Source organism: Blennius ocellaris (genome assembly GCF_963422515.1).
Source record: "Blennius ocellaris genome assembly, chromosome: 1".
Classification (NCBI taxonomy): domain Eukaryota; kingdom Metazoa; phylum Chordata; class Actinopteri; order Blenniiformes; family Blenniidae; genus Blennius; species Blennius ocellaris.
In genome coordinates, this window is record NC_137650.1 from 601,582 (window position 1) to 626,118 (window position 24,537).

A 24,537-nucleotide genomic window follows, 5' to 3' on the forward strand; every position below is an offset into this window, starting at 1 on the left:
AGGAGCTGTAGAGTCACTACAGAGGACTATAAAGTCACTACAGAAGAGCTGTTGAGTCACTACAGAGGGCTGTAGTAACTCTATAACCCTCTGTAGTGTCACTATAGACGGCTGTAAAGTCACGACAGGATAGCTGTAGAGTCTCTACAGAGAAGCTGTATAGTTAGTACAGAGCTGGTCCTGTGGTCCAGTATTGAGTCATTTGTGTTGTTTATAGGTGTAAGAGTTCCAGATATGAAGGTTTGAAGTCTGAATCTATTCATACTGTTCAGACAAATCTCACCTCATGGCTGTAGCCACTCAGAATCTTTGTAGGAAATGCAATAGAAATTATCTCTACGATCAGTCAAGACATCGTCTCGGATTGTCAGACCTGTTTCAGAACACAATGGAAACACAACAGCTCGTCTCAGGAGTCAGATTCGTAGGAAGCCAGCCTGGAGGGAGCAGTGGAGGAGTGCAAACAGGGACACAATCACACTAAAGCCCCTTTTCCACCACACTAAAAGTGCAGGGATTGAATAGGATTGTCCGGTATGGTTCGTGTTTCCACCGCAAGAATTTTCTGGAAATAACCGCTCCAAAAGCTGGCGCTTTTTGGTCACCCTTCCGTTGGGGTACTAAGGACAACAGATTGAGTCTGATTTTGAGGAGCTGTTTGCTGATTGGTATGTAATTTACTACACAGTCAATATTTTAATATGTCAGCTGTATGAATCCTTTGTCGTGAATATATTCAGTTTTGCACTGGTTGTTTTTTTGTTTTTGTTTTGTTTTGTTTTTTGTTTCTTTTTGCTGCGGAACTTTCATGTTGGACTATGAGAGCAACCGATGCAATACCAAATCTGCTCGTCGCGTCACATCGCATCGCTAGCCGTAGCTCCAGTTCCCCAACACTGAAGTTCCGTAACCTGCCGGTGTGTGTGGCGTGACGTAATGCGACAATTGGACTCGGACCGCGTCCACACACGGTTTGCTGGGACACCAGAGCGGCTTAGAGCCCCAAGGTCTGTCCTTGCATGGCGTCCCTGATCTCTGCCCCACCGTGTCTTGTGCCGCAGCACCGGTGCTGACTGGATTTGTGCCGTCGAAGCACACTCCGGGGACGGCCAGCATTCGTTCTCTCAGAAACCAACATTGAAGTTGCCCCTGCAGCTGCAAACAAAAAAAAAAAAGTTAACTAAACAACTAGTGAGGATTCATAAGGTCCAGCTCAGTCGCCCCGGCTGAGATTACCATAGCAACATCACATATCTGCGGAGCTCTAAACCCCTCCTACATTCAAAAAAAAACTTTCTGCAGAGGACACACACCAGATTTCGCTCTGGTTATGCTTTTCCGTACTGCTCTGTACCGCTCCATTTCATCCCTGCACTTTTTGTGCAGTGGAAATGGAGCTTAACAGTTCAAACAGTGACACACAGGATGACTGTTCACTGGGACTCCATCACCACAGACCTGGGGTCTCTTTAAATGTTGTCTTTGACTAACATTAATCTTTGTACAGGGCTGAGTTCATGCTTCGGCTGTGTCAGACTTTGTTTTGTCAGAATCTTTGTTTTCATCGTCACTCAACATGTCTGAACAACCTTTGACACTGTGATGGAGTGTGTCATGTTTCAGCTCTGCCCGCCACAGCTTCCTCCCACGGAGCATCCATGGCTGCTTTGGGTGTGGTTTGTCTAAAAGAACACTCAGGGCTATGAAAGTCTACAACAACACATCAACAGTAGGATAAAACTAACGAGCGTCTAGTCACAGCTCACATTTCCCATTCGTGGGTAAACAATCCAATGCTGGTGAAAACTGCTTCACAATGATAGGAAGAGCCGACGTCGAAGGATCTGGTACACACACACACACACACACACACACACACACACACACACACACACACACACACACACACACACACACACACACACACACACACACACACACACACACACACACACACACACACACACACACACACACACAGTCTTGGGCCTGACAGGAGGCTAGTGTAAGATTCCACACCCTGGTGAGACCACACAGTCCACACACGGTAGACATTAGCAGGTAGAATCAGTTTCAAGATTCTTCAGCTGCTGAGGATTATGGTTTTTCTTACCAACTAATAGTTAAAACCATGTGCAAGGGGGGCAGGTGATCATGAGACCTGAGTCCTGGAGGAAAAGGAAGTAATGAGAAATGAGTTGTGGTCACATGGTGCCAGACCTGGCTGTCTGACTGTGACTGTTCTGATGCTCTTGAACAACAAGGCTCCCCAAGGGCGAAGTGAAGACACTTTGGGGTCAGGGTGCCCTTTAATGCATCTAATAATAGAATAGAATAGAATAGAATAGAATAGAATAGAATAGAATGATCCTGAAATTTTAATGGAGGGGCTTTAAACAACATGTAAGTAAAAACTACCAGTTTCACAACTGTTTACACCCAAGTAATTATTGCAACTGAGCATAGAGGACAAGCTCTCTCTTTATTAGACATCTGCATTAGGTGAAGAAACTGAACCTTAATAAAGGCCAATGAATATCTTAGGTGGTAACAGGATGTGAAAGCTTTTGACAATGCTCATACTAACTTCCTGTGTCTGCATGCTGTATTGCCTTACCTGACCTACCGCGACACCACACACCTGTATCACAATCCAAACAGTGTAAGGCTGTCTCACCAGATCACCAGCTAGTATGTGAATGCTGGATATTTCTCATGAGACGGACAGAAACAAGTTGGTGCTCTGATGTCAGCCTGTATGTCCGAGCATTTTGAACATGGAAATGTGGGTAAGGACGCGCTCAGTGTCTGACATCTTTCACCACCTCCCGAGTCAGACGGTGTGAAGCAACCTGTCGCTCCTCTCGGAGAGCTGGAAGAATTTGGGAGGAGTTGAGAGGTGAAGGTGTGACTGGAATGGCTGCTTTGCAGTCTGTGGTGCAAGTTGTCACATGCCTGCTAGAGAATGTTTGTCTCGTATCTGGAGACTCCCTGTCTGCTGGAATCCCACTGAATGAGTGGGAACCTTTATAGGAAACAGGTATTAAAGCAGTGACCTGTCAGCGGGGCAACAGGGTCCTGCTTCACTCTGTGCCACACCTCTCGAAGCTTCCAGCACCATCACGCAGTAGACTGTCACATTGCATAACCTATCCACGACTCCACGTCTCTGAGGCAGCTGTGTGGGAGGAGATTCTTCACCTGAGCACAGCACAGCCACTTCCTCTTCCTCCCGACAGCGCACAGGTGAGTGGAGCGTTACCTGGCCAGCGCCTGCCTCCACCTTCCAGACTCCACCACATCGTGGAGACAAGGTGAGTGTCCACGTCTCCTCCACTCTTTGTTCAGCTGACTGAGCAGCCTGTTAACTAGTTTCTTTTCATTTCCCTGTGACTGAAGCGCCTTTCCTTTGTGACTCCATGTGATTCTCATGTTTCACCGTCGTCGTTTGAATGACTCTTCCTCACAGCGAGGAGTGGAGTGCTGCTGGGAGATTCTCAAAATGTCGTAAATGTCCTGAGGTGCATTCTTCTGAAGGGGTTTCCTCTTGTGTTGGATAATCCGCTTGGTCACCTTCTTTAAATCCGAGCAATCGTTGTGGATAGATTGATGTGTAAAAGATAATGCGTGAAGCATTTCATCTTGTCAGTCCAGCAAACATATGGTAAGGTGAGAAGGAGGAGGAAGAGATGGAGGAGGGAGAGGTGGAGAGGGAAGTGGTGGAGGAGGAAGAGGTGGAGGAGGAGGAGGGAGAGGTGGAGGAGGAAGAGGTGGAGGAGGAAGAGGTGGAGGAGGAGGAGGGAGAGGTGGAGGAGGGAGAGGTGGAGAGGGAAGTGGTGGAGGAGGAAGAGGTGGTGGAGGAGGAATTATAATAAAAAAGTACTTTGTTAATCCCTGGGTAAACCTTTGACACAGCTCCACATAGAAGCTGAAGTAAAGTTAGAGAAGTCATATTAAGTGAAATGTCATTACTTCCAAGCTCAGCAGTGATGGTGCAACACTGCATTACTTATAGGTTCTAACTTTGTTGAGCCTGGTGGTGTCTCCACCCTCAGCCTCAGGAGGAGGAGAAGGTGGGTAGGGGGGGGGGTGGAGGAGGAGAGGAATGAAGAGGAGGAGGAGGTGGAGCTGATCACTTAATGCAACATGTGCTCTTGTCACTTTTACTTTGGGGCATCAGGACGAGAGTTCAGCCGATGGGACGTGTTGATTTGGACTGAGCACAGCACAGTGTGTGTGTGTGTGTGTGTGTGTGTGTGTGTGTGTGTGTGTGTGTGTGTGTGTGTGTGTGTGTGTGTGTGTGTGTGTGTGTGTGTGTGTGTGTGTGTGTGTGTGTGTGTGTGTGTAGGCGGCATCAGCCGGTGAAGTGATGCTGGAGCTTGAGAGCATTGCTGCATTCATGTCTTGTGGGAAATAACCATGTTTACAAGCGCCACCTGTAAAGTTGATGGACAAATAGACAAACTGAAAGCAGGCAGCAAACATGAATAATAGCAGTAGAAGCTGGATAAACTGAATGAAGAGGGCTTTGTTGTGTAAACATCTGGAAGTCAATTTATTGATTCGTTCGTCCACTAAAATCCCTTGGATTTGAAATCAAATACGATCATAATCTGGTTAAATTAAACTAAGTAATTAATCAATCAGGTTACATTTTCTAATCGCACACAACCACTTGTAATCCAAACGAGTTTCTGGGAGGACCAGATTTAAACGGCTACAAATCCAAGATGAGGTGGGAATATAAACAGGAAACCGCTTGCCATTTTTCCCGTGGGAAATGAACGCAGCATGGTACTTGGTGATTTTGCAGGGTTTGATGGAGCGTCTCTCCGTTACCAGTTCGAGAGCATCATCTGATTCAAACACACCGAGGACCGCCGCGATCCTCTTACTCTGACCGTGATGTAGTCCCGAACAGACCCACTGACACCTGGAGTGTCTCCACGCGCCTTCGGGAGACGCGTTCGGCTGTTTTCGACTCAAGGTGCTCTCCACGATGAGACCGTAGCGGCCGTGCTTCCACCGCGTCCGCGCAACACAACCGAAGCAGAGATGCTGCACAGCCTCCATCCGATGAAGCCACACGGGGAGCCCGCAGAGGAGCGTGGAGGAGCCCGTGACCGCCCGGAGGAGCGCGGGCAAGCCCGTGACCGCCCGGAGGAGCGCGGGCAAGCCCGTGACCGCCCGGAGGAGCGCGTCAGTCACTGTGATCACCCGGAGGAGCGCGGACAAGCCCGTGACCGCCCGGATGAGCCCGATGTTAGTGGTAAGACGGGCGGTGCATGTTTCTCACACACTGTTGAATCCCGCACGGAGAGATGCACCGAAGCCTCACAGACTGTGTGGACCAGCGGTTCTCCACCAGCACAGCTCCTCTGGTCGTTCACCTGACATACATGCTCCTGGGTTCAAATCCCTCAGTCAGTTTTTCAGCTTCTTTTGGCTCACATTGCTTCCATCAATTTATTATCAGCTATAATGTAGAAAGTAATATGCATTTAAAATGAATATACAGAATGTTTTTTTTTCCTCAGAGCTACAAAATTGTATTTTTAAGTTATAAACATCTCAATTACACCAGATCCCATCAGTGTCATAACTCCAATATTTATAAGCCCCAGTGAAACCACATGGAGAAACTTAGAAGGACAAAAAAAACAGGCAGCATCCATGTAACAGTGTCTGAACATCAGGTGTAAACTCAGGTGTGTTGCTGGAGTCAGGGTGTTAACAAGAGCTATTACTTCTGCTCTGTGTGGACTCACTCCACATCACAGGGATGTCCGTCTTGTTTTAGAGAGCCTGTCTCTGGGAAGGGACAAGTCAGCTCCCCATGTAAGGAGACAGGACTGAACAGTGAGTTAAAGACCTACAAACCTTGAGAAGGGATTAACACAGGAGTTTATTACAAAAGATAGAAGAAATGCAGGCCTTACAAGAATATTCCCGGGTTCTGGAGCATGGCACCACGAGTGGATTTTGCTCTAGAACCATTTCCGCAGAGAGAGTGCAGAGTCAGAAGGAGAGAGAGAGAGAAAAAGCTCCGGACACACTGCTATATTCTCTCTCCTCCAAGTCCCCTCCTCCTAGTGGGTTAAACTCAGAAGGGGGGCTGTTTGAGGGGGGGCTGTTTGAGGGGGGCTGTTGTCTTACCGGTGAGCTTCACACAAACAAAGAGTCGCATTCAACCCCCATTGCATGTCAGCGGCCTTCCACCTCCGAGGCTTATCTTAGCTATTTATGACAAGCAAGGCCAGGCTGGCTTTTGGTCAGTTTTAACAGGGAGCAACAGAGATTCACTGAGCTTCACTGAGCTTCACAGAGCTTCACAGAGCTTCACAGAGCTTCACAGAGATTCACTGAGCTTCACTGAGCTTCACAGAGCTTCACAGAGCTTCACTGAGCTTCACTGAGCTTCACTGAGCTTCACAGAGCTTCACTGAGCTTCACAGAGATTCACTGAGCTTCACAGAGCTTCACAGAGCTTAACGGAATTTTACAGAGATGCACTGAACTTTACAGAGCTTCACTGACCTTCACTGACCTTCACTGACCTTCACTGACCTTCACTGACTTCACTGACTTCACAGAGCTTTACTGAGCTGCTTGTTCATGAGCCACAGTTGGCTCAGACGTTGGTATCAGTGGGTCATTGTTCAGGATGTGGGGGGCCACAATACAAACCTCCAAATAATTACACATTCTATAGTTTATGTGGAAAAAACCATAAATATCTCATGAAACTAGGGCTGCAACAATAAATCGCTAAAATTAAAATTTAATTAAATTATTAAAAGTGTTGGCAATGAATTTAATTTTCGATTCGTTGTGTTGCGCGATCGATTTATGCATTACTCAGCCTGCATTCGCTCTCTTTGTAACATCTAAATTGCGACGCAGCACTCGAGTGAACCGGCTCACCACCGGAGTGCGCTCCGAGGAGGGGAGATGTCGAGCTCGAGCTAACCGGCTAGCCGCTAGAGTACACTCAGATGCTGGGAGACAAAACAAAACAACCAGTGCCAAGCGGAGAATGTAAACAACAACAGAGGATTCATAAGGTCTGCCACCCCGGCTGAGATTACTGTTGCAATATCTCATATCTGAGGAGCTCAAACCCCCACCTACATTATAATCTACGTTTTGTGGAAGAAACGCACCAGATTTGGCTCTGATTATGCTTTACCTTACTGCTCTGTACCGCTCAATACCACTGGTTGATCTTCCAAAAATATAGACAATTTCATTACATACACTGTGACCACAACAAAGAAAAACTTTGAAGTGTAAATTTTAAAGGTTATTAAAGCAATATTTTACCAGTCTGGTCCACTCGGACCAGAGTGTATGGTCCGAGTGGACCAGAACCATGAAATTGGACTGTATGTGGTCCCGGAAGTAATTCAAATTTTATTTAATAATTATCTTGTATACATCTTGTGTACATGTGTATATATGTAGATATATCATATATATATTTGTATTGGCTCAGTGCTTTTAAATAATCACAACATATTTGATGTTTGGTTCATTCAATATCAACTGGCCCTACAATTTTAAACGTTTTTATTTGAACCGATTCATCGATTAATTGAAAAAATAATCGACTGATTAATCGATTATTAAAATAAATGTTATTTGCAGCCCTACATGAAACAGCCACTAAAAACAGCTGCCATTGTATTTAACTGACCCTGACACAAGTGATCGTTTTGCATTAGGCACATGAAATGTGGAAATGCTTCTTCAGTTCCTCTGAGCAGCAGCGAGAAGAACATTTTGTAAACAAATTGGAATATAAAGGATATAAAGGTGAAGAAGATGACGGTTCAACAGTGTTTCTCTGCAGACTGATAAAGGGAACCCTGTTGATTCTCGGGATGCAGCTTTTCTCCAGGATTTCTACATTGAATAACATTCTGAATGCTTAAGATGAGAACTAAAAACACAGTTCTCTTAGTTGAGTTGCTGTCAAAGTTATCGTGTTGATTCTGTTGTTATTTCTTCTCATATTGCCATCATTTATTAATGTGTGTGGAGAATTAAAATATTAGAAATGCAGCTCAATGTAGCACAGTATAGCTGTGTGTGTGTGTGTGTGTGTGTGTGTGTGTGTGTGTGTATGTGTGTGCGTGTGTGTGTGCGTGTGCGTGTGCGTGTGCGTGTGCGTGTCTGTGTCTGTGTCTGTGTCTGTGTCTGTGTCTGTGTCTGTGTGCGTGTCTGTGTGCGTGTGCGTGTGCGTGTGCGTGTGCGTTTGTTTGTGTGTGAGTGTGTATCACTGGATGTCTGTTCACTACAAACAGCACTGTATTTTGAGCAAACTGATGTTCAGACAAGTTGAAGAATTGTGCAGGTAAAAGTAGATTTACAGTGTTTCACTGTAAATCTACTTTGTGATGGCTTTGTGATGGAGATGAAACCTGATGGGTGCCTCTGTCTATCTTTCCGTCTGGCCACCCGCCCGTCCGTTAGTCTGCCCATCTGCCCGTCTGTCTGTCTGTCTGTCTGTCTCTGTGTGTGTCTGCCTGTGTCTATCACTGTGTATCATATACCAACAATACAACTGTTTGCTGTTGATATAAAGCAGAGTATCGTCAACTGACTGAAACGGTCTCATTAACTGGTCACAGAAACATGACAACAAGCTTTAAGGTCATGAAATGGAAAATCAGAAGAGGGAGGAAGTGCTCTTCGGGGGTGTGGGGGGGGGGGGTGTAGGAAGTGTTCTTTGTGGGTGCTGGGGGGCTGGGGGGGTCCTCTTTGGGGATTGGGGTGGAGATGTGGGAGGGTGGGGGTGGTGATGATGAGGGTGATGGAGGAAGTACTCTTCGGGGGGTGGAAGAATTGATCTTCTGGAGGGAAAGAGAAAGTGCTCTTCAGGGGAGGGGGACAGAGGAAGCCCTCTTTGGTGTTGGGGGAGGGGTCTTCTTTATGGGGTACAGGACGAAGTGCTCTTTGGGGGGGTTGGAGGAAGTGTTCTTCTGGGGGGAAGGAGGAAGTGCTCTTTGGGGGGGTTGGAGGAAGTGTTCTTCTGGGGGGAAGGAGGAAGTGCTCTTTGGGGGGGTTGGAGGAAGTGTTCTTCTGGGGGGAAGGAGGAAGTGCTTTTCATGGGAGGGGGACAGAGGAAGTGCTCTTTGGAAATGACAAGTGTTCTTCAAGGGGGGCAGGTGGAAGTGCTCTATGGGCAGTTGGAGTGTTCTTCAGGGGTAGTGGACAGAGGAAGTGCTCTTCAGCGGGGTGGGGGGGGGTTCTGTTTGGGGGGGGTTTCAAGGGAGGGGGATGGAGGAAGTGTTCTTCAGGAGAGGGGGATGGAGGAAGTGTTCTTCAGGAGAGGGGGAGGGAGGAAGTGTTCTTCAGGAGAGGGGGGTGGAGGAAGTGTTCTTCAGGAGAGGGAGAGGGAGGAAGTGTTCTTCAGGAGAGGGGGGTGGAGGAAGTGTTCTTCAGGAGAGGGGGATGGAGGAAGTGTTTTTCAGGAGAGAGGGATGAGGAAGTGTTCTTCAGGAGAGGGGGATGGAGGAAGTGTTCTTCAGGGGAGGGGGATGGAGGAAGTGTTCTTCAGGAGAGGGGGATGGAGGAAGTGTTCTTCAGGAGAGGGGGATGGAGGAAGTGTTCTTCAGGGGAGGGGGATGGAGGAAGTGTTCTTCAGGAGAGGGGGGTGGAGGAAGTGTTCTTCGGGAGAGGGAGAGGGAGGAAGTGTTCTTCAGGAGAGGGGGGTGGAGGAAGTGTTCTTCAGGAGAGGGGGATGGAGGAAGTGTTTTTCAGGAGAGAGGGATGAGGAAGTGTTCTTCAGGAGAGGGGGATGGAGGAAGTGTTCTTCAGGAGAGGGGGTGGAGGAAGTGTTCTTCAGGTGAGGGAGATGGAGGAAGTGTTCTTCAGGAGAGGGGGATGGAGGAAGTGTTCTTCAGGAGAGGGAGAGGGAGGAAGTGTTCTTCAGGAGAGGGGGATGGAGGAAGTGTTCTTCAGGAGAGGGGGATGGAGGAAGTGTTCTTCAGGAGAGGGGGATGGAGGAAGTGTTCTTCAGGAGAGGGGGGTGGAGGAAGTGTTCTTCAGGAGAGGGGGATGGAGGAAGTGTTCTTCAGGAGAGGGGGATGGAGGAAGTGTTCTTCAGGAGAGGGGGATGGAGGAAGTGTTCTTCAGGAGAGGGAGAGGGAGGAAGTGTTCTTCAGGAGAGGGGATGGAGTAAGTGTTCTTCAGGAGAGGGGGATGGAGGAAGTGTTCTTCAGGAGAGGGAGGAAGTGTTCTTCAGGAGAGGGGGATGGAGGAAGTGTTCTTCGGGAGAGGGGGGTGGAGGAAGTGTTCTTCGGGAGAGGGAGAGGGAGGAAGTGTTCTTCAGGAGAGGGGGGTGGAGGAAGTGTTCTTCAGGAGAGGGGGATGGAGGAAGTGTTTTTCAGGAGAGAGGGATGAGGAAGTGTTCTTCAGGAGAGGGGGATGGAGGAAGTGTTCTTCAGGAGAGGGGGTGGAGGAAGTGTTCTTCAGGTGAGGGAGATGGAGGAAGTGTTCTTCAGGAGAGGGGGATGGAGGAAGTGTTCTTCAGGAGAGGGAGAGGGAGGAAGTGTTCTTCAGGAGAGGGGGATGGAGGAAGTGTTCTTCAGGAGAGGGGGATGGAGGAAGTGTTCTTCAGGAGAGGGGGATGGAGGAAGTGTTCTTCAGGAGAGGGGGGTGGAGGAAGTGTTCTTCAGGAGAGGGGGATGGAGGAAGTGTTCTTCAGGAGAGGGGGATGGAGGAAGTGTTCTTCAGGAGAGGGGGATGGAGGAAGTGTTCTTCAGGAGAGGGAGAGGGAGGAAGTGTTCTTCAGGAGAGGGGATGGAGTAAGTGTTCTTCAGGAGAGGGGGATGGAGGAAGTGTTCTTCAGGAGAGGGAGGAAGTGTTCTTCAGGAGAGGGGGATGGAGGAAGTGTTCTTCGGGAGAGGGGGGTGGAGGAAGTGTTTTTCAGGAAAGGGGGGTGGAGGAAGTGTTCTTCAGGGGAGGGGGATGGAGGAAGTGTTCTTCAGGAGAGGGGGATGGAGGAAGTGTTCTTCAGGAGAGGGGGGTGGAGGAAGTGTTCTTCAGGAGAGGGGGATGGAGGAAGTGTTCTTCAGGAGAGGGAGGAAGTGTTCTTCAGGAGAGGGGGATGGAGGAAGTGTTCTTCGGGAGAGGGGGGTGGAGGAAGTGTTTTTCAGGAGAGGGGGGTGGAGGAAGTGTTCTTCAGGGGAGGGGGATGGAGGAAGTGTTCTTCAGGAGAGGGGGATGGAGGAAGTGTTCTTCAGGAGAGGGAGAGGGAGGAAGTGTTCTTCAGGAGAGGGGGATGGAGTAAGTGTTCTTCAGGAGAGGGGGATGGAGGAAGTGTTCTTCAGGAGAGGGAGGAAGTGTTCTTCAGGAGAGGGGGATGGAGGAAGTGTTCTTCGGGAGAGGAGGGTGGAGGAAGTGTTTTTCAGGAGAGGGGGGTGAAGGAAGTGTTCTTCAGGGGAGGGGGATGGAGGAAGTGTTCTTCAGGAGAGGGGGATGGAGGAAGTGTTCTTCAGGAGAGGGGGATGGAGGAAGTGTTCTTCAGGGGAGTGAGATTGAGGAAGGTTTCTTCAGGTGAGGGGGATGGAGGAAGTGTTCTTCAGGGGAGGGGGATGGAGGAAGTGTTCTTCAGGAGAGGGGGGTGGAGGAAGTGTTCTTCAGGGGAGGGGGATGGAGGAAGTGTTCTTCAGGAGAGGGGGGTGGAGGAAGTGTTCTTCAGGAGAGGGGGATGGAGGAAGTGTTCTTCAGGAGAGGGGGATGGAGGAAGTGTTCTTCAGGAGAGGGGGATGGAGGAAGTGTTCTTCAGGAGAGGGGGATGGAGGAAGTGTTCTTCAGGGGAGTGAGATTGAGGAAGGTTTCTTCAGGTGAGGGGGATGGAGGAAGTGTTCTTCAGGGGAGGGGGATGGAGGAAGTGTTCTTCAGGAGAGGGGGGTGGAGGAAGTGTTCTTCAGGAGAGGGGGGTGGAGGAAGTGTTCTTCAGGAGAGGGGGATGGAGGAAGTGTTCTTCAGGGGAGTGAGATTGAGGAAGGTTTCTTCAGGAGAGGGGGATGGAGGAAGTGTTCTTCAGGGGAGTGAGATTGAGGAAGGTTTCTTCAGGTGAGGTGGTTGTGGACTTTCCTGTGTTTGATATCACATGTCTGACATTTCAACTGTGACAGTAGAACTAACTGTCTCCTCAGCTGATGGCTCCATGTCAGCATTAAGGGGACACAATCATATACTGTATATCATATTTTATCCACTCATCTAACCGGCAGTTTTTAAACTGAACCTCCTGTTCCTCCATTTCATTCTCTCATCCGCAACTGCTGTGTCATATTGAAGCTGAATGAAGGAACAGGAACTGTCTTCAAACAGGAACAAAAGACTTCCTGTGGGCCGGAACCAAAACACCAGGCTCTGGACCCTCCAGACCATCTAGACCAGGGGCCCTCAATTCCGGGCCTCGAGGGCTGTGGTCCTGCACATTTGAGCTCTCTCCCAGCTTCAGCAGACCTCAATTTGATGTTGATGTCATCATCAAGCTTGTTAAAAAGCCACGAAACGAGCCACATATTGCATTCAGGTGCGTTGCAACTGGGGGAAACCTAAAACATGCAGGACACTGGCCCTCAAGGCCTCAAGTGAGGACCCCAGCTCTAGACCATCTGGATTCTCTTGACCCTCTGAACCCAGACCCTCTGGACCTTCTGAACCATCTGAACCCTCAAGACCAAGGTGCCCAAACTCGGTTCTGGAGGGCCGGCGTCCTTCAGGGTTTCGCTCTCTCACAGTTGCTCAGCACACCTGATTGCAATGAGGGGCCCGTTATTGGGTTTTTTCACAACCTTGGTGATGACATCATCATTGGATTCAGGCATGCTGAAGCAGGGAGAGAACTAAAATGTGCAGGATACCGGCCCTCCAGGACTGAGTTTGGACACCACTGGTCTAGAGGGCTCTAGACCCTCTGGACCCTCTTTACCTGAGGTCTCAAACTCATATCCTGGAGGGCCACAGCCCTGCATGTTTTCCATGTCTTCCTGCTTCAACAAGGTTGAATGGCCTGATGGTTCATCACCACATTTAGCACAAAGCCATGTAGTGAGCCACTCATTGCAATCAGCTTTGTGGAAGCAGGGAGACATGGAAAACATGTGGGGCTGTGGACCTCCAGGATCTGGGTTTGAGATCCCTGCTCTCGACCCTTTGAACTCTCTGGTCTTTCTAGACCCTCTGGACCCTCTGGACCCTCATGCTTCTCTGGACCCTCTGGAAACTCTGGATTCTATCAAATCAATAGAAAGTAGTAGAAAGTATACATTATTAGGACGTTATTCTAAAGTTGCAACTATTCCTCATTTACTAACTGTTAGTAAATGAGGAATAGTGGCAACTTTAGAATAACGTCCTAATAATGTATATAAAGTATTAACTGACACTTAACTAGTCATTAGTAAGTAGTTTACTAATGGCTTATTCATGATTTATTACTACTTTATAATGTATAGTTATAAATCATTAACATACAGTTAACATGTAATTTATAAATTGTTAACTAAATGCTTGTAAATTATCTATAGCCAATCTAAGGCACAGTTATAAATCCTTAATAAACTGTTAGCAAATATTCAACAAGCAATGTATAACTCATTAACAAATGGCTATTAATGGTTTATTAACTACTTATAACGGATAGTTATTAAGTGTTACCGAAGCATTAAATACACTGGCTCCCCTCATGTGATTTTTTTTGTTATTGAAAGACCAAAACTTGAACACTAAGACATCATCAAAATCATCTCCTTAAACATTGAAATTGATCATGGATTATATTGTCAACACATGTTGATCAGTCAACTAGCCCACGAAGCTGAAACAGACCAAATCACACCATCCAAACTTTCCCCTTCTGCTCCCATTACTGTTTCCTTTGCAATTACAACTTGCTGTAACATCTGAAAAGCTTTGAGCCTTCAGAAGGATCAGCCACAGCTTCTCACCCTGTGATGGACGGTGACACTTTCCACTCTCAGTTTGCCTCAGTTTCAGCAGCAACGATCAGACCAAACCACAAGAAGGGATTCACCTCAGTGTTTGATGACTTTCTGAACCAAGAGCAGATCTTCCAAGAAGAAGTAAATGATAAATGGACTTCACTTATATTGCACCTTTTCGCTGATTTCTGATTGGGAGACGAACGTTCTACCAACCGAGCTATGCTGCAGTCAGTGAAGCTGATGTGCACATGGAAAATCCTCAACCTTAAAACGGGCGTTAACAGACTCAGACAAATGCCCACACCCTGGAAACACAGCAAGGACCTGGACCTGGAACATAGGTCGAACCTGGAAAGATGGTGTCACAGGGACAGACCGATACATGAAGTCGCACGTGAAAGAAGGATCTTAACCAGAACTATGGGCATTCCATGGAAGAGAGTGGAGTGTTGAGGGCCTGGGTCCACAGCGCAGCCAGCTTCTGGACAAGGAGCAATTAACCAGAGCAGACTGGACCAGATAGACAACTGGACTGACTGGACCAACTGGACTGACTGGACCAACTGGACCGACTGGACTGAATAAAACAAATAGATTGACTGGACCGACTGAACCAGCGAGACCAGCTAGACCAGGGGTTGGCAACCTTAAACACTCAAAGAGCCATTTGGACCCATTTTCCACTCAACAGAACACACTGGGCCCTCTCACCAGGGGTCCACTGAGGGTCTTCTCTTCGAGAGTCCTTTCACTGAGGGTCTTCTCTTCGAGAGTCCTTTCACTGAGGGTCCTCTCACTGAGGGTCCTCTCACCAGGGGTCCACTGAGGGTCGTCTCACCGAGGGTCCACTGAGGGTCTTCTCTTTGAGGGTCTTTCCACTGAGGGTCCACTGACGGTCCTCACTGAGGGCCCCTCAGAGGGTGACTCAGACAAGGACATGTTTAGGAAGGTTTAGAAAGTTAAGCGTTTCAGACTGCAACTTCCTGGGGTGGGACAGATAATAATAATAATAATAATAATAATGAAGGTGTTGGTGATGATGATAAAATATTAATTAATAATGATACATTTGATTTGTATTGCACTTTACAATACAGACATTAGAGCAGTAACTTTACTCAGACTCACCACAGGTCATGTGACAGTGACGGGAGGATCAGAGAGACTCGCTGAACAACTGTTTGTGCCCCAGGTTCTCCTCCGCCCTCCCCCCGGGATCACCAGGACCAGACTGACATGAGGAGAGCCGACTACCTGCCAGTTCCTGTCCTGGGCCAGGACCAGAACCACAGCAAGACCCCCGCAAACAATGAGGCCATCGTAAGAGCCAGCCAGTGTGTGTGTGTGTGTGTGTGTGTGTGTGTGTGTGTGTGTGTGTGTGTGTGTGTGTGTGTGTGTGTGTGTGTGTGTGATCAGATTCAGAGACTCATGACAAGTTGTCATGTTGTTAAGTTGTCATGTTGTCGAGTTGTCATGTTGCTAAATTGTCATGTTGTCAAGTTGTTATGTTGTTGAGTTGTTATGTTGTCGAGTTGTCATGTTGTTAAGTTGTCATGTTAAGTTGTCATGTTGTTAAGTTGTCATGTCGTCGATTTGTCACTTTGTCATTTTAAGTTGCCATGTTGTCAAGATGTCATGTTGTCAAGTCATCAAGTTGTCATGTTGTGAAGTTGTCATGTTGTCATGTAGTTGAGTTGTCATGTTGTCAAGGTTGCCTTGTCAAAGTGTCATGTTGTCAAGGTATCATGTTGTCATGTTATCAAGTTGTCATGTTATCAATTTAATTTGTCATGTTGTCATGGTGTCAAGTTGTCAAGTTGACATGTTGTCATGGTGTCAAGTTGTCATGTTGTCATGTTGTCATGGTGTCAAATTGATATGTTGTCATGGTGTCAAGTTGTCATGGTGTCAAGTTGATATGTTGTCATGGTGTCAAGTTGACATGTTGTCATGGTGTCAAGTTGTCATGTTGTCAAGTTGTCATGGTGTCAAGTTGATATGTTGTCATGGTGTCAAGTTGACATGTTGTCATGGTGTCAAGTTGTCATGTTGTCAAGTTGTCATGGTGTCAAGTTGACATGTTGTCATGGTGTCAAGTTGACATGTTGTCATGGTATCAAGTTGTCATGGTGTCAAGTTGACATGTTGTCAAGTTGTCATGTTGTCATGGTGTCAAGTTGTCATGTTGTCATGGTGTCAAGTTGTCATGGTGTCAAGTTGTCATGTTGTCAAGTCATCATGTTGTCATGGTGTCAAGTTGATGTGGTGTCAAGTTGACATGTTGTCATGGTGTCAAGTTGATATGTTGTCATGGTATCAAGTTGTCATGTTGTCAAGTTGATATATTGTCATGGTATCAAGTTGTCATGTTGTCATGTTGTCAAATTGATATGTTGTCATGGTGTCAAGTTGACATGTTGTCAAGTTGTCATGTTGTCATGGTGTCAAATTGATATGTTGTCATGGTGTCAAGTTGTCATGTTGTCATGGTGTCAAATTGATATGTTGTCATGGTGTCAAGTTGACATGTTGTCAAGTTGTCATGTTGTCATGGTGTCAAGTTGTCATGTTGTCATGGTGTCAAGTTGACATGTTGTCATGGTATCAAGTTGTCATGGTGTCAAGTTGTCATGTTGTCAAGTTATCATGTTGTCATGGTGTCAAGTTGTTATGGTGTCAAGTTGTCATGTTGTCATGGTGTCAAATTGATATGTTGTCATGGTGTCAAGTTGTCATGTTGTCATGGTGTCAAATTGACATGTTGTCATGGTGTCAAGTTGACATGTCATGGTGTCAAGTTGTCATGTTGTCAAGTTGTCATGTTGTCATGGTGTCAAATTGATATGTTGTCATGGTGTCAAGTTGACATGTTGTCATGGTATCAAGTTGTCATGGTGTCAAGTTGTCAAGTTATCATGTTGTCATGGTGTCAAGTTGATATGGTGTCAAGTTGACATGTTGTCATGGTGTCAAGTTGATATGTTGTCATGGTATCAAGTTGTCATGTTGTCAAGTTGATATATTGTCATGGTATCAAGTTGTCATGTTGTCAAGTTGATATATTGTCATGGTATCAAGTTGTCATGTTGTCAAGTTGATATATTGTCATGTTGTCAAGTTGTCATGTTGTCAAGTTGATATATTGTCATGATGTCAAGTTGTCATGTTGTCAAGTTATCATGTTGTCATGGTGTCAAGTTGATATGTTGTCATGGTGTCAAGTTGTCATGTTGTCATGGTGTCAAGTTGATATATTGTCATGGTGTCAAGTTGTCATGTTGTCAAGTTATTATGTTGTCATGGTGTCAAGTTGATATGTTGTCAAGTTGTCATGTTGTCATGGTGTCAAGTTGTCATGGTGTCAAGTTGATATATTGTCATGGTATCAAGTTGTCATGTTGTCAAGTTGATATATTGTCATGATGTCAAGTTGTCATGTTGTCAAGTTGCCATGTTGTCATGGTGTCAAGTTGTCATGGTGTCAAGTTGATATATTGTCATGGTGTCAAGTTGTCATGTTGTCATGGTGTCAAGTTGTCATGGTGTCAAGTTGACATGTTGTCATGGTGTCAAGTTGTCATGTTGTCATGTTGTCATGTTGTCAAGTTGATATATTGTCATGATGTCAAGTTGTCATGTTGTCAAGTTATCATGTTGTCATGGTGTCAAGTTGATATATTGTCATGGTGTCAAGTTGATATATTGTCATGGTGTCAAGTTGTCATGTTGTCAAGTTATCATGTTGTCATGGTGTCAAGTTGATATGTTGTCAAGTTGTCATGTTGTCATGGTGTCAAATTGATATGTTGTCATGGTGTCAAGTTGACATGTTGTCATGGTATCAAGTTGTCATGGTGTCAAGTTGTCATGTTGTCAAGTTATCATGTTGTCATGGTGTCAAGTTGATATGGTGTCAAGTTGACATGTTGTCATGGTGTCAAGTTGATATGTTGTCATGTTGTCATGTTGTCAAATTGATATGTTGTCATGGTGTCAAGTTGACATGTTGTCATGGTGTCAAGTTGTTATGGTGTCAAGTTGTCATGTTGTCATGGTGTCAAATTGATATGTTGTCATGGTGTCAAGTTGTCATGTTGTCATGGTGTCAAATTGATATGTTGTCATGGTGTCAAGTTGACATGTCATGGTGTCAAGTTGTCATGTTGTCAAGTTGTCATGTTGTCATGGTGTCAAATTGATATGTTGTCATGGTGTCAAGTTGACATGTTGTCATGGTATCAAGTTGTCATGGTGTCAAGTTGTCAAGTTATCATGTTGTCATGGTGTCAAGTTGATATGGTGTCAAGTTGACATGTTGTCATGGTGTCAAGTTGATATGTTGTCATGGTATCAAGTTGTCATATTGTCAAGTTGATATATTGTCATGGTATCAAGTTGTCATGTTGTCAAGTTGATATGTTGTCATGGTATCAAGTTGTCATGTTGTCAAGTTGATATATTGTCATGGTGTCAAGTTGTCATGTTGTCAAGTTGATATATTGTCATGTTGTCAAGTTGTCATGTTGTCAAGTTGATATATTGTCATGATGTCAAGTTGTCATGTTGTCAAGTTATCATGTTGTCATGGTGTCAAGTTGATATGTTGTCATGGTGTCAAGTTGTCATGTTGTCATGGTGTCAAGTTGATATATTGTCATGGTGTCAAGTTGTCATGTTGTCAAGTTATCATGTTGTCATGGTGTCAAGTTGATATGTTGTCAAGTTGTCATGTTGTCATGGTGTCAAGTTGTCATGGTGTCAAGTTGACATGTTGTCATGGTGTCAAGTTGTCATGTTGTCAAGTTGCCATGTTGTCATGGTGTCAAGTTGTCATGGTGTCAAGTTGCCATGTTGTCATGGTGTCAAGTTGTCATGGTGTCAAGTTGATATATTGTCATGGTGTCAAGTTGTCATGTTGTCATGGTGTCAAGTTGTCATGGTGTCAAGTTGATATATTGTCATGGTGTCAAGTTGCCATGTTGTCATGGTGTCAAGTTGTCATGGTGTCAAGTTGATATATTGTCATGGTGTCAAGTTGTCATGTTGTCAAGGTGTCAAGTTGATATATTGTCATGGTGTCAAGTTGTCATGTTGTCAAGTTATCATGTTGTCATGGTGTCAAGTTGATATGTTGTCAAGTTGTCATGTTGTCATGGTGTCAAGTTGTCATGGTGTCAAGTTGACATGTTGTCATGGTGTCAAGTTGTCATGGTGTCAAGTTGATATATTGTCATGGTGTCAAGTTGTCAAGTTGTCATGGTGTCAAGTTGTCATGTTGTCAAGTTGCCATGTTGTCATGGTGTCAAGTTGTCATGGTGTCAAGTTGATATATTGTCATGGTGTCAAGTTGTCATGTTGTCAAGGTGTCAAGTTGTCATGGTGTCAAGTTGATATATTGTCATGGTGTCAAGTTGTCATGTTGTCAAGTTATCATGTTGTCATGGTGTCAAGTTGATATATTGTCATGGTGTCAAGTTGTCATGTTGTCATGGTGTCAAGTTGTCATGTTGTCAAGTTGTCATGTTGTCATGGTGTCAAATTGATATGTTTTCCTGGTGTCAAGTTTACATGTTGTCATGGTATCAAGTTGTCATGGTGTCAAGTTGTCAAGTTATCATGTTGTCATGGTGTCAAGTTGATATGGTGTCAAGTTGACATGTTGTCATGGTGTCAAGTTGATATGTTGTCATGGTATCAAGTTGTCATGTTGTCAAGTTGATATATTGTCATGGTATCAAGTTGTCATGTTGTCAAGTTGATATGTTGTCATGGTATCAAGTTGTCATGTTGTCAAGTTGATATATTGTCATGGTGTCAAGTTGTCATGTTGTCAAGTTGATATATTGTCATGTTGTCAAGTTGTCATGTTGTCAAGTTGATATATTGTCATGATGTCAAGTTGTCATGTTGTCAAGTTATCATGTTGTCATGGTGTCAAGTTATCATGTTGTCATGGTGTCAAGTTGTCATGTTGTCATGGTGTCAAGTTGATATATTGTCATGGTGTCAAGTTGTCATGTTGTCAAGTTATCATGTTGTCATGGTGTCAAGTTGATATGTTGTCAAGTTGTCATGTTGTCATGGTGTCAAGTTGATATGTTGTCAAGTTATCATGTTGTCATGGTGTCAAGTTGATATGTTGTCAAGTTGTCATGTTGTCATGGTGTCAAGTTGTCATGGTGTCAAGTTGACATGTTGTCATGGTGTCAAGTTGTCATGTTGTCAAGTTGCCATGTTGTCATGGTGTCAAGTTGTCATGGTGTCAAGTTGCCATGTTGTCATGGTGTCAAGTTGTCATGGTGTCAAGTTGATATATTGTCATGGTGTCAAGTTGTCATGTTGTCATGGTGTCAAGTTGTCATGGTGTCAAGTTGATATATTGTCATGGTGTCAAGTTGCCATGTTGTCATGGTGTCAAGTTGTCATGGTGTCAAGTTGATATATTGTCATGGTGTCAAGTTGTCATGTTGTCAAGGTGTCAAGTTGATATATTGTCATGGTGTCAAGTTGTCATGTTGTCAAGTTATCATGTTGTCATGGTGTCAAGTTGATATGTTGTCAAGTTGTCATGTTGTCATGGTGTCAAGTTGTCATGGTGTCAAGTTGACATGTTGTCATGGTGTCAAGTTGTCATGGTGTCAAGTTGATATATTGTCATGGTGTCAAGTTGTCAAGTTGTCATGGTGTCAAGTTGTCATGTTGTCAAGTTGCCATGTTGTCATGGTGTCAAGTTGTCATGGTGTCAAGTTGATATATTGTCATGGTGTCAAGTTGTCATGTTGTCAAGGTTACAAGTTGTCATGCTGTCAAGTTGATATATTGTCATGGTGTCAAGTTGTCATGGTGTCAAGTTGATATATTGTCATGGTGTCAAGTTGTCATGTTGTCAAGGTGTCAAGTTGTCATGGTGTCAAGTTGATATATTGTCATGGTGTCAAGTTGTCATGTTGTCAAGTTGCCATGTTGTCATGGTGTCAAGTTGTCATGGTGTCAAGTTGTCATGTTGTCAAGTTGCCATGTTGTCATGGTGTCAAGTTGTCATGTTGTCAAGTTGCCATGTTGTCATGGTGTCAAGTTGATATATTGTCATGGTGTCAAGTTGTCATGTTGTCAAGGTGTCAAGTTGTCATGGTGTCAAGTTGATATATTGTCATGGTGTCAAGTTGTCATGGTCTCAAGTTGATATATTGTCATGGTGTCAAGTTGTCATGTTGTCAAGGTGTCAAGTTGTCATGGTGTCAAGTTGATATATTGTCATGGTGTCAAGTTGTCATGTTGTCATGGTGTCAAGTTGTCATGTTGTCAAGTTGCCATGTTGTCATGGTGTCAAGTTGTCATGGTGTCAAGTTGATATATTGTCATGGTGTCAAGTTGTCATGTTGTCAAGGTGTCAAGTTGTCATGGTGTCAAGTTGATATATTGTCATGGTGTCAAGTTGTCATGGTCTCAAGTTGATATATTGTCATGGTGTCAAGTTGTCATGTTGTCAAGGTGTCAAGTTGTCATGGTGTCAAGTTGATATATTGTCATGGTGTCAAGTTGTCATGTTGTCATGGTGTCAAGTTGTCATATTGTCAAGTTGCCATGTTGTCATGGTGTCAAGTTGTCATGGTGTCAAGTTGATATATTGTCATGGTGTCAAGTTGATATATTGTCATGGTGTCAAGTTGTCATGGTGTCAAGTTGATATATTGTCATGTTGTCAAGTTGATATACTGTCATGGTGTCAAGTTGTCATGTTGTCATGTTGTCATGGTGTCAAGTTGTCATGGTGTCAAGTTGATATATTGTCATGGTGTCAAGTTGATATATTGTCATGGTGTCAAGTTGTCATGGTGTCAAGTTGATATATTGTCATCGAACCTGCAACCACAACCTTGAACAAACAATGTTTTCCTCTTTTGTTTACCAAATAATATTAGTCCAGAGACACTCAATATATTTAACTTTTAAATAAGATAACACCATCAAACACAGTCACTGTTGAAAATAGTTTAAATTAAAACTAACAACAAGCTCCTTGCTGAAACTAGTCAGGGTTTAGCGCCACACACACATGCACTGTATATATATATATTGTCATGGTATCAAGTTGTCATGGTGTCAAGTTGTCAAGTTATCATGTTGTCATGGTGTCAAGTTGATATGTTGTCAAGTTGTCATGTTGTCATGGTGTCAAGTTGTCATGGTGTCAAGTTGACATGTTGTCATGGTGTCAAGTTGTCAAGTTGTCATGGTGTCAAGTTGTCATGTTGTCAAGTTGCCATGTTGTCATGGTGTCAAGTTGTCATGGTGTCAAGTTGATATATTGTCATGGTGTCAAGTTGATATATTGTCATGGTGTCAAGTTGATATATTGTCATGGTGTCAAGTTGTCAAGTTGTCATGGTGTCAAGTTGTCATGTTGTCAAGTTGCCATGTTGTCATGGTGTCAAGTTGTCATGGTGTCAACTTGATATATTGTCATGGTGTCAAGTTGTCATGTTGTCAAGGTGTCAAGTTGTCATGGTGTCAAGTTGATATATTGTCATGGTGTCAAGTTGATATATTGTCATGGTGTCAAGTTGTCATGGTGTCAAGTTGATATATTGTCATGGTGTCAAGTTGTCATGTTTTCAAGGTGTCAAGTTGTCATGGTGTCAAGTTGATATATTGTCATGGTGTCAAGTTGTCATGTTGTCATGGTGTCAAGTTGTCATGTTGTCAAGTTGCCATGTTGTCATGGTGTCAAGTTGTCATGGTGTCAAGTTGATATATTGTCATGGTGTCAAGTTGATATGTTGTCATGGTATCAAGTTGTCATATTGTCAAGTTGATATATTGTCATGGTATCAAGTTGTCATGTTGTCAAGTTGATATGTTGTCATGGTATCAAGTTGTCATGTTGTCAAGTTGATATATTGTCATGGTGTCAAGTTGTCATGTTGTCAAGTTGATATATTGTCATGTTGTCAAGTTGTCATGTTGTCAAGTTGATATATTGTCATGATGTCAAGTTGTCATGTTGTCAAGTTATCATGTTGTCATGGTGTCAAGTTGATATGTTGTCATGGTGTCAAGTTGTCATGTTGTCATGGTGTCAAGTTGATATATTGTCATGGTGTCAAGTTGTCATGTTGTCAAGTTATCATGTTGTCATGGTGTCAAGTTGATATGTTGTCAAGTTGTCATGTTGTCATGGTGTCAAGTTGTCATGGTGTCAAGTTGACATGTTGTCATGGTGTCAAGTTGTCATGTTGTCAAGTTGCCATGTTGTCATGGTGTCAAGTTGTCATGGTGTCAAGTTGCCATGTTGTCATGGTGTCAAGTTGTCATGGTGTCAAGTTGATATATTGTCATGGTGTCAAGTTGTCATGTTGTCATGGTGTCAAGTTGTCATGGTGTCAAGTTGATATATTGTCATGGTGTCAAGTTGCCATGTTGTCATGGTGTCAAGTTGTCATGGTGTCAAGTTGATATATTGTCATGGTGTCAAGTTGTCATGTTGTCAAGGTGTCAAGTTGATATATTGTCATGGTGTCAAGTTGTCATGTTGTCAAGTTATCATGTTGTCATGGTGTCAAGTTGATATGTTGTCAAGTTGTCATGTTGTCATGGTGTCAAGTTGTCATGGTGTCAAGTTGACATGTTGTCATGGTGTCAAGTTGTCATGGTGTCAAGTTGATATATTGTCATGGTGTCAAGTTGTCAAGTTGTCATGGTGTCAAGTTGTCATGTTGTCAAGTTGCCATGTTGTCATGGTGTCAAGTTGTCATGGTGTCAAGTTGATATATTGTCATGGTGTCAAGTTGTCATGTTGTCAAGGTGTCAAGTTGTCATGGTGTCAAGTTGATATATTGTCATGGTGTCAAGTTGTCATGTTGTCAAGTTATCATGTTGTCATGGTGTCAAGTTGATATATTGTCATGGTGTCAAGTTGTCATGTTGTCATGGTGTCAAGTTGTCATGTTGTCAAGTTGTCATGTTGTCATGGTGTCAAATTGATATGTTTTCCTGGTGTCAAGTTTACATGTTGTCATGGTATCAAGTTGTCATGGTGTCAAGTTGTCAAGTTATCATGTTGTCATGGTGTCAAGTTGATATGGTGTCAAGTTGACATGTTGTCATGGTGTCAAGTTGATATGTTGTCATGGTATCAAGTTGTCATGTTGTCAAGTTGATATATTGTCATGGTATCAAGTTGTCATGTTGTCAAGTTGATATGTTGTCATGGTATCAAGTTGTCATGTTGTCAAGTTGATATATTGTCATGGTGTCAAGTTGTCATGTTGTCAAGTTGATATATTGTCATGTTGTCAAGTTGTCATGTTGTCAAGTTGATATATTGTCATGATGTCAAGTTGTCATGTTGTCAAGTTATCATGTTGTCATGGTGTCAAGTTATCATGTTGTCATGGTGTCAAGTTGTCATGTTGTCATGGTGTCAAGTTGATATATTGTCATGGTGTCAAGTTGTCATGTTGTCAAGTTATCATGTTGTCATGGTGTCAAGTTGATATGTTGTCAAGTTGTCATGTTGTCATGGTGTCAAGTTGATATGTTGTCAAGTTATCATGTTGTCATGGTGTCA

At 44.3% G+C, this 24,537-nt stretch overlaps 1 protein-coding gene across 1 annotated transcript in view; it reads left to right on the top strand.

Annotated features, from left to right (window-relative positions):
* The first annotated feature begins 3,207 nt into the window (after nucleotides 1–3,207).
* The window catches only part of ano1a (anoctamin 1, calcium activated chloride channel a), a 168,541-nt gene continuing 147,211 nt past the window's right edge, over nucleotides 3,208–24,537 (top strand). Inside the window, exons 1-2 of the mRNA XM_080517682.1 lie at nucleotides 3,208–3,314; nucleotides 15,160–15,287. Coding sequence (XP_080373808.1) covers nucleotides 15,204–15,287 — 84 coding nt within the window. The 5' untranslated portion in view covers nucleotides 3,208–3,314; nucleotides 15,160–15,203. The remainder of the gene's footprint in view (nucleotides 3,315–15,159; nucleotides 15,288–24,537) is intronic.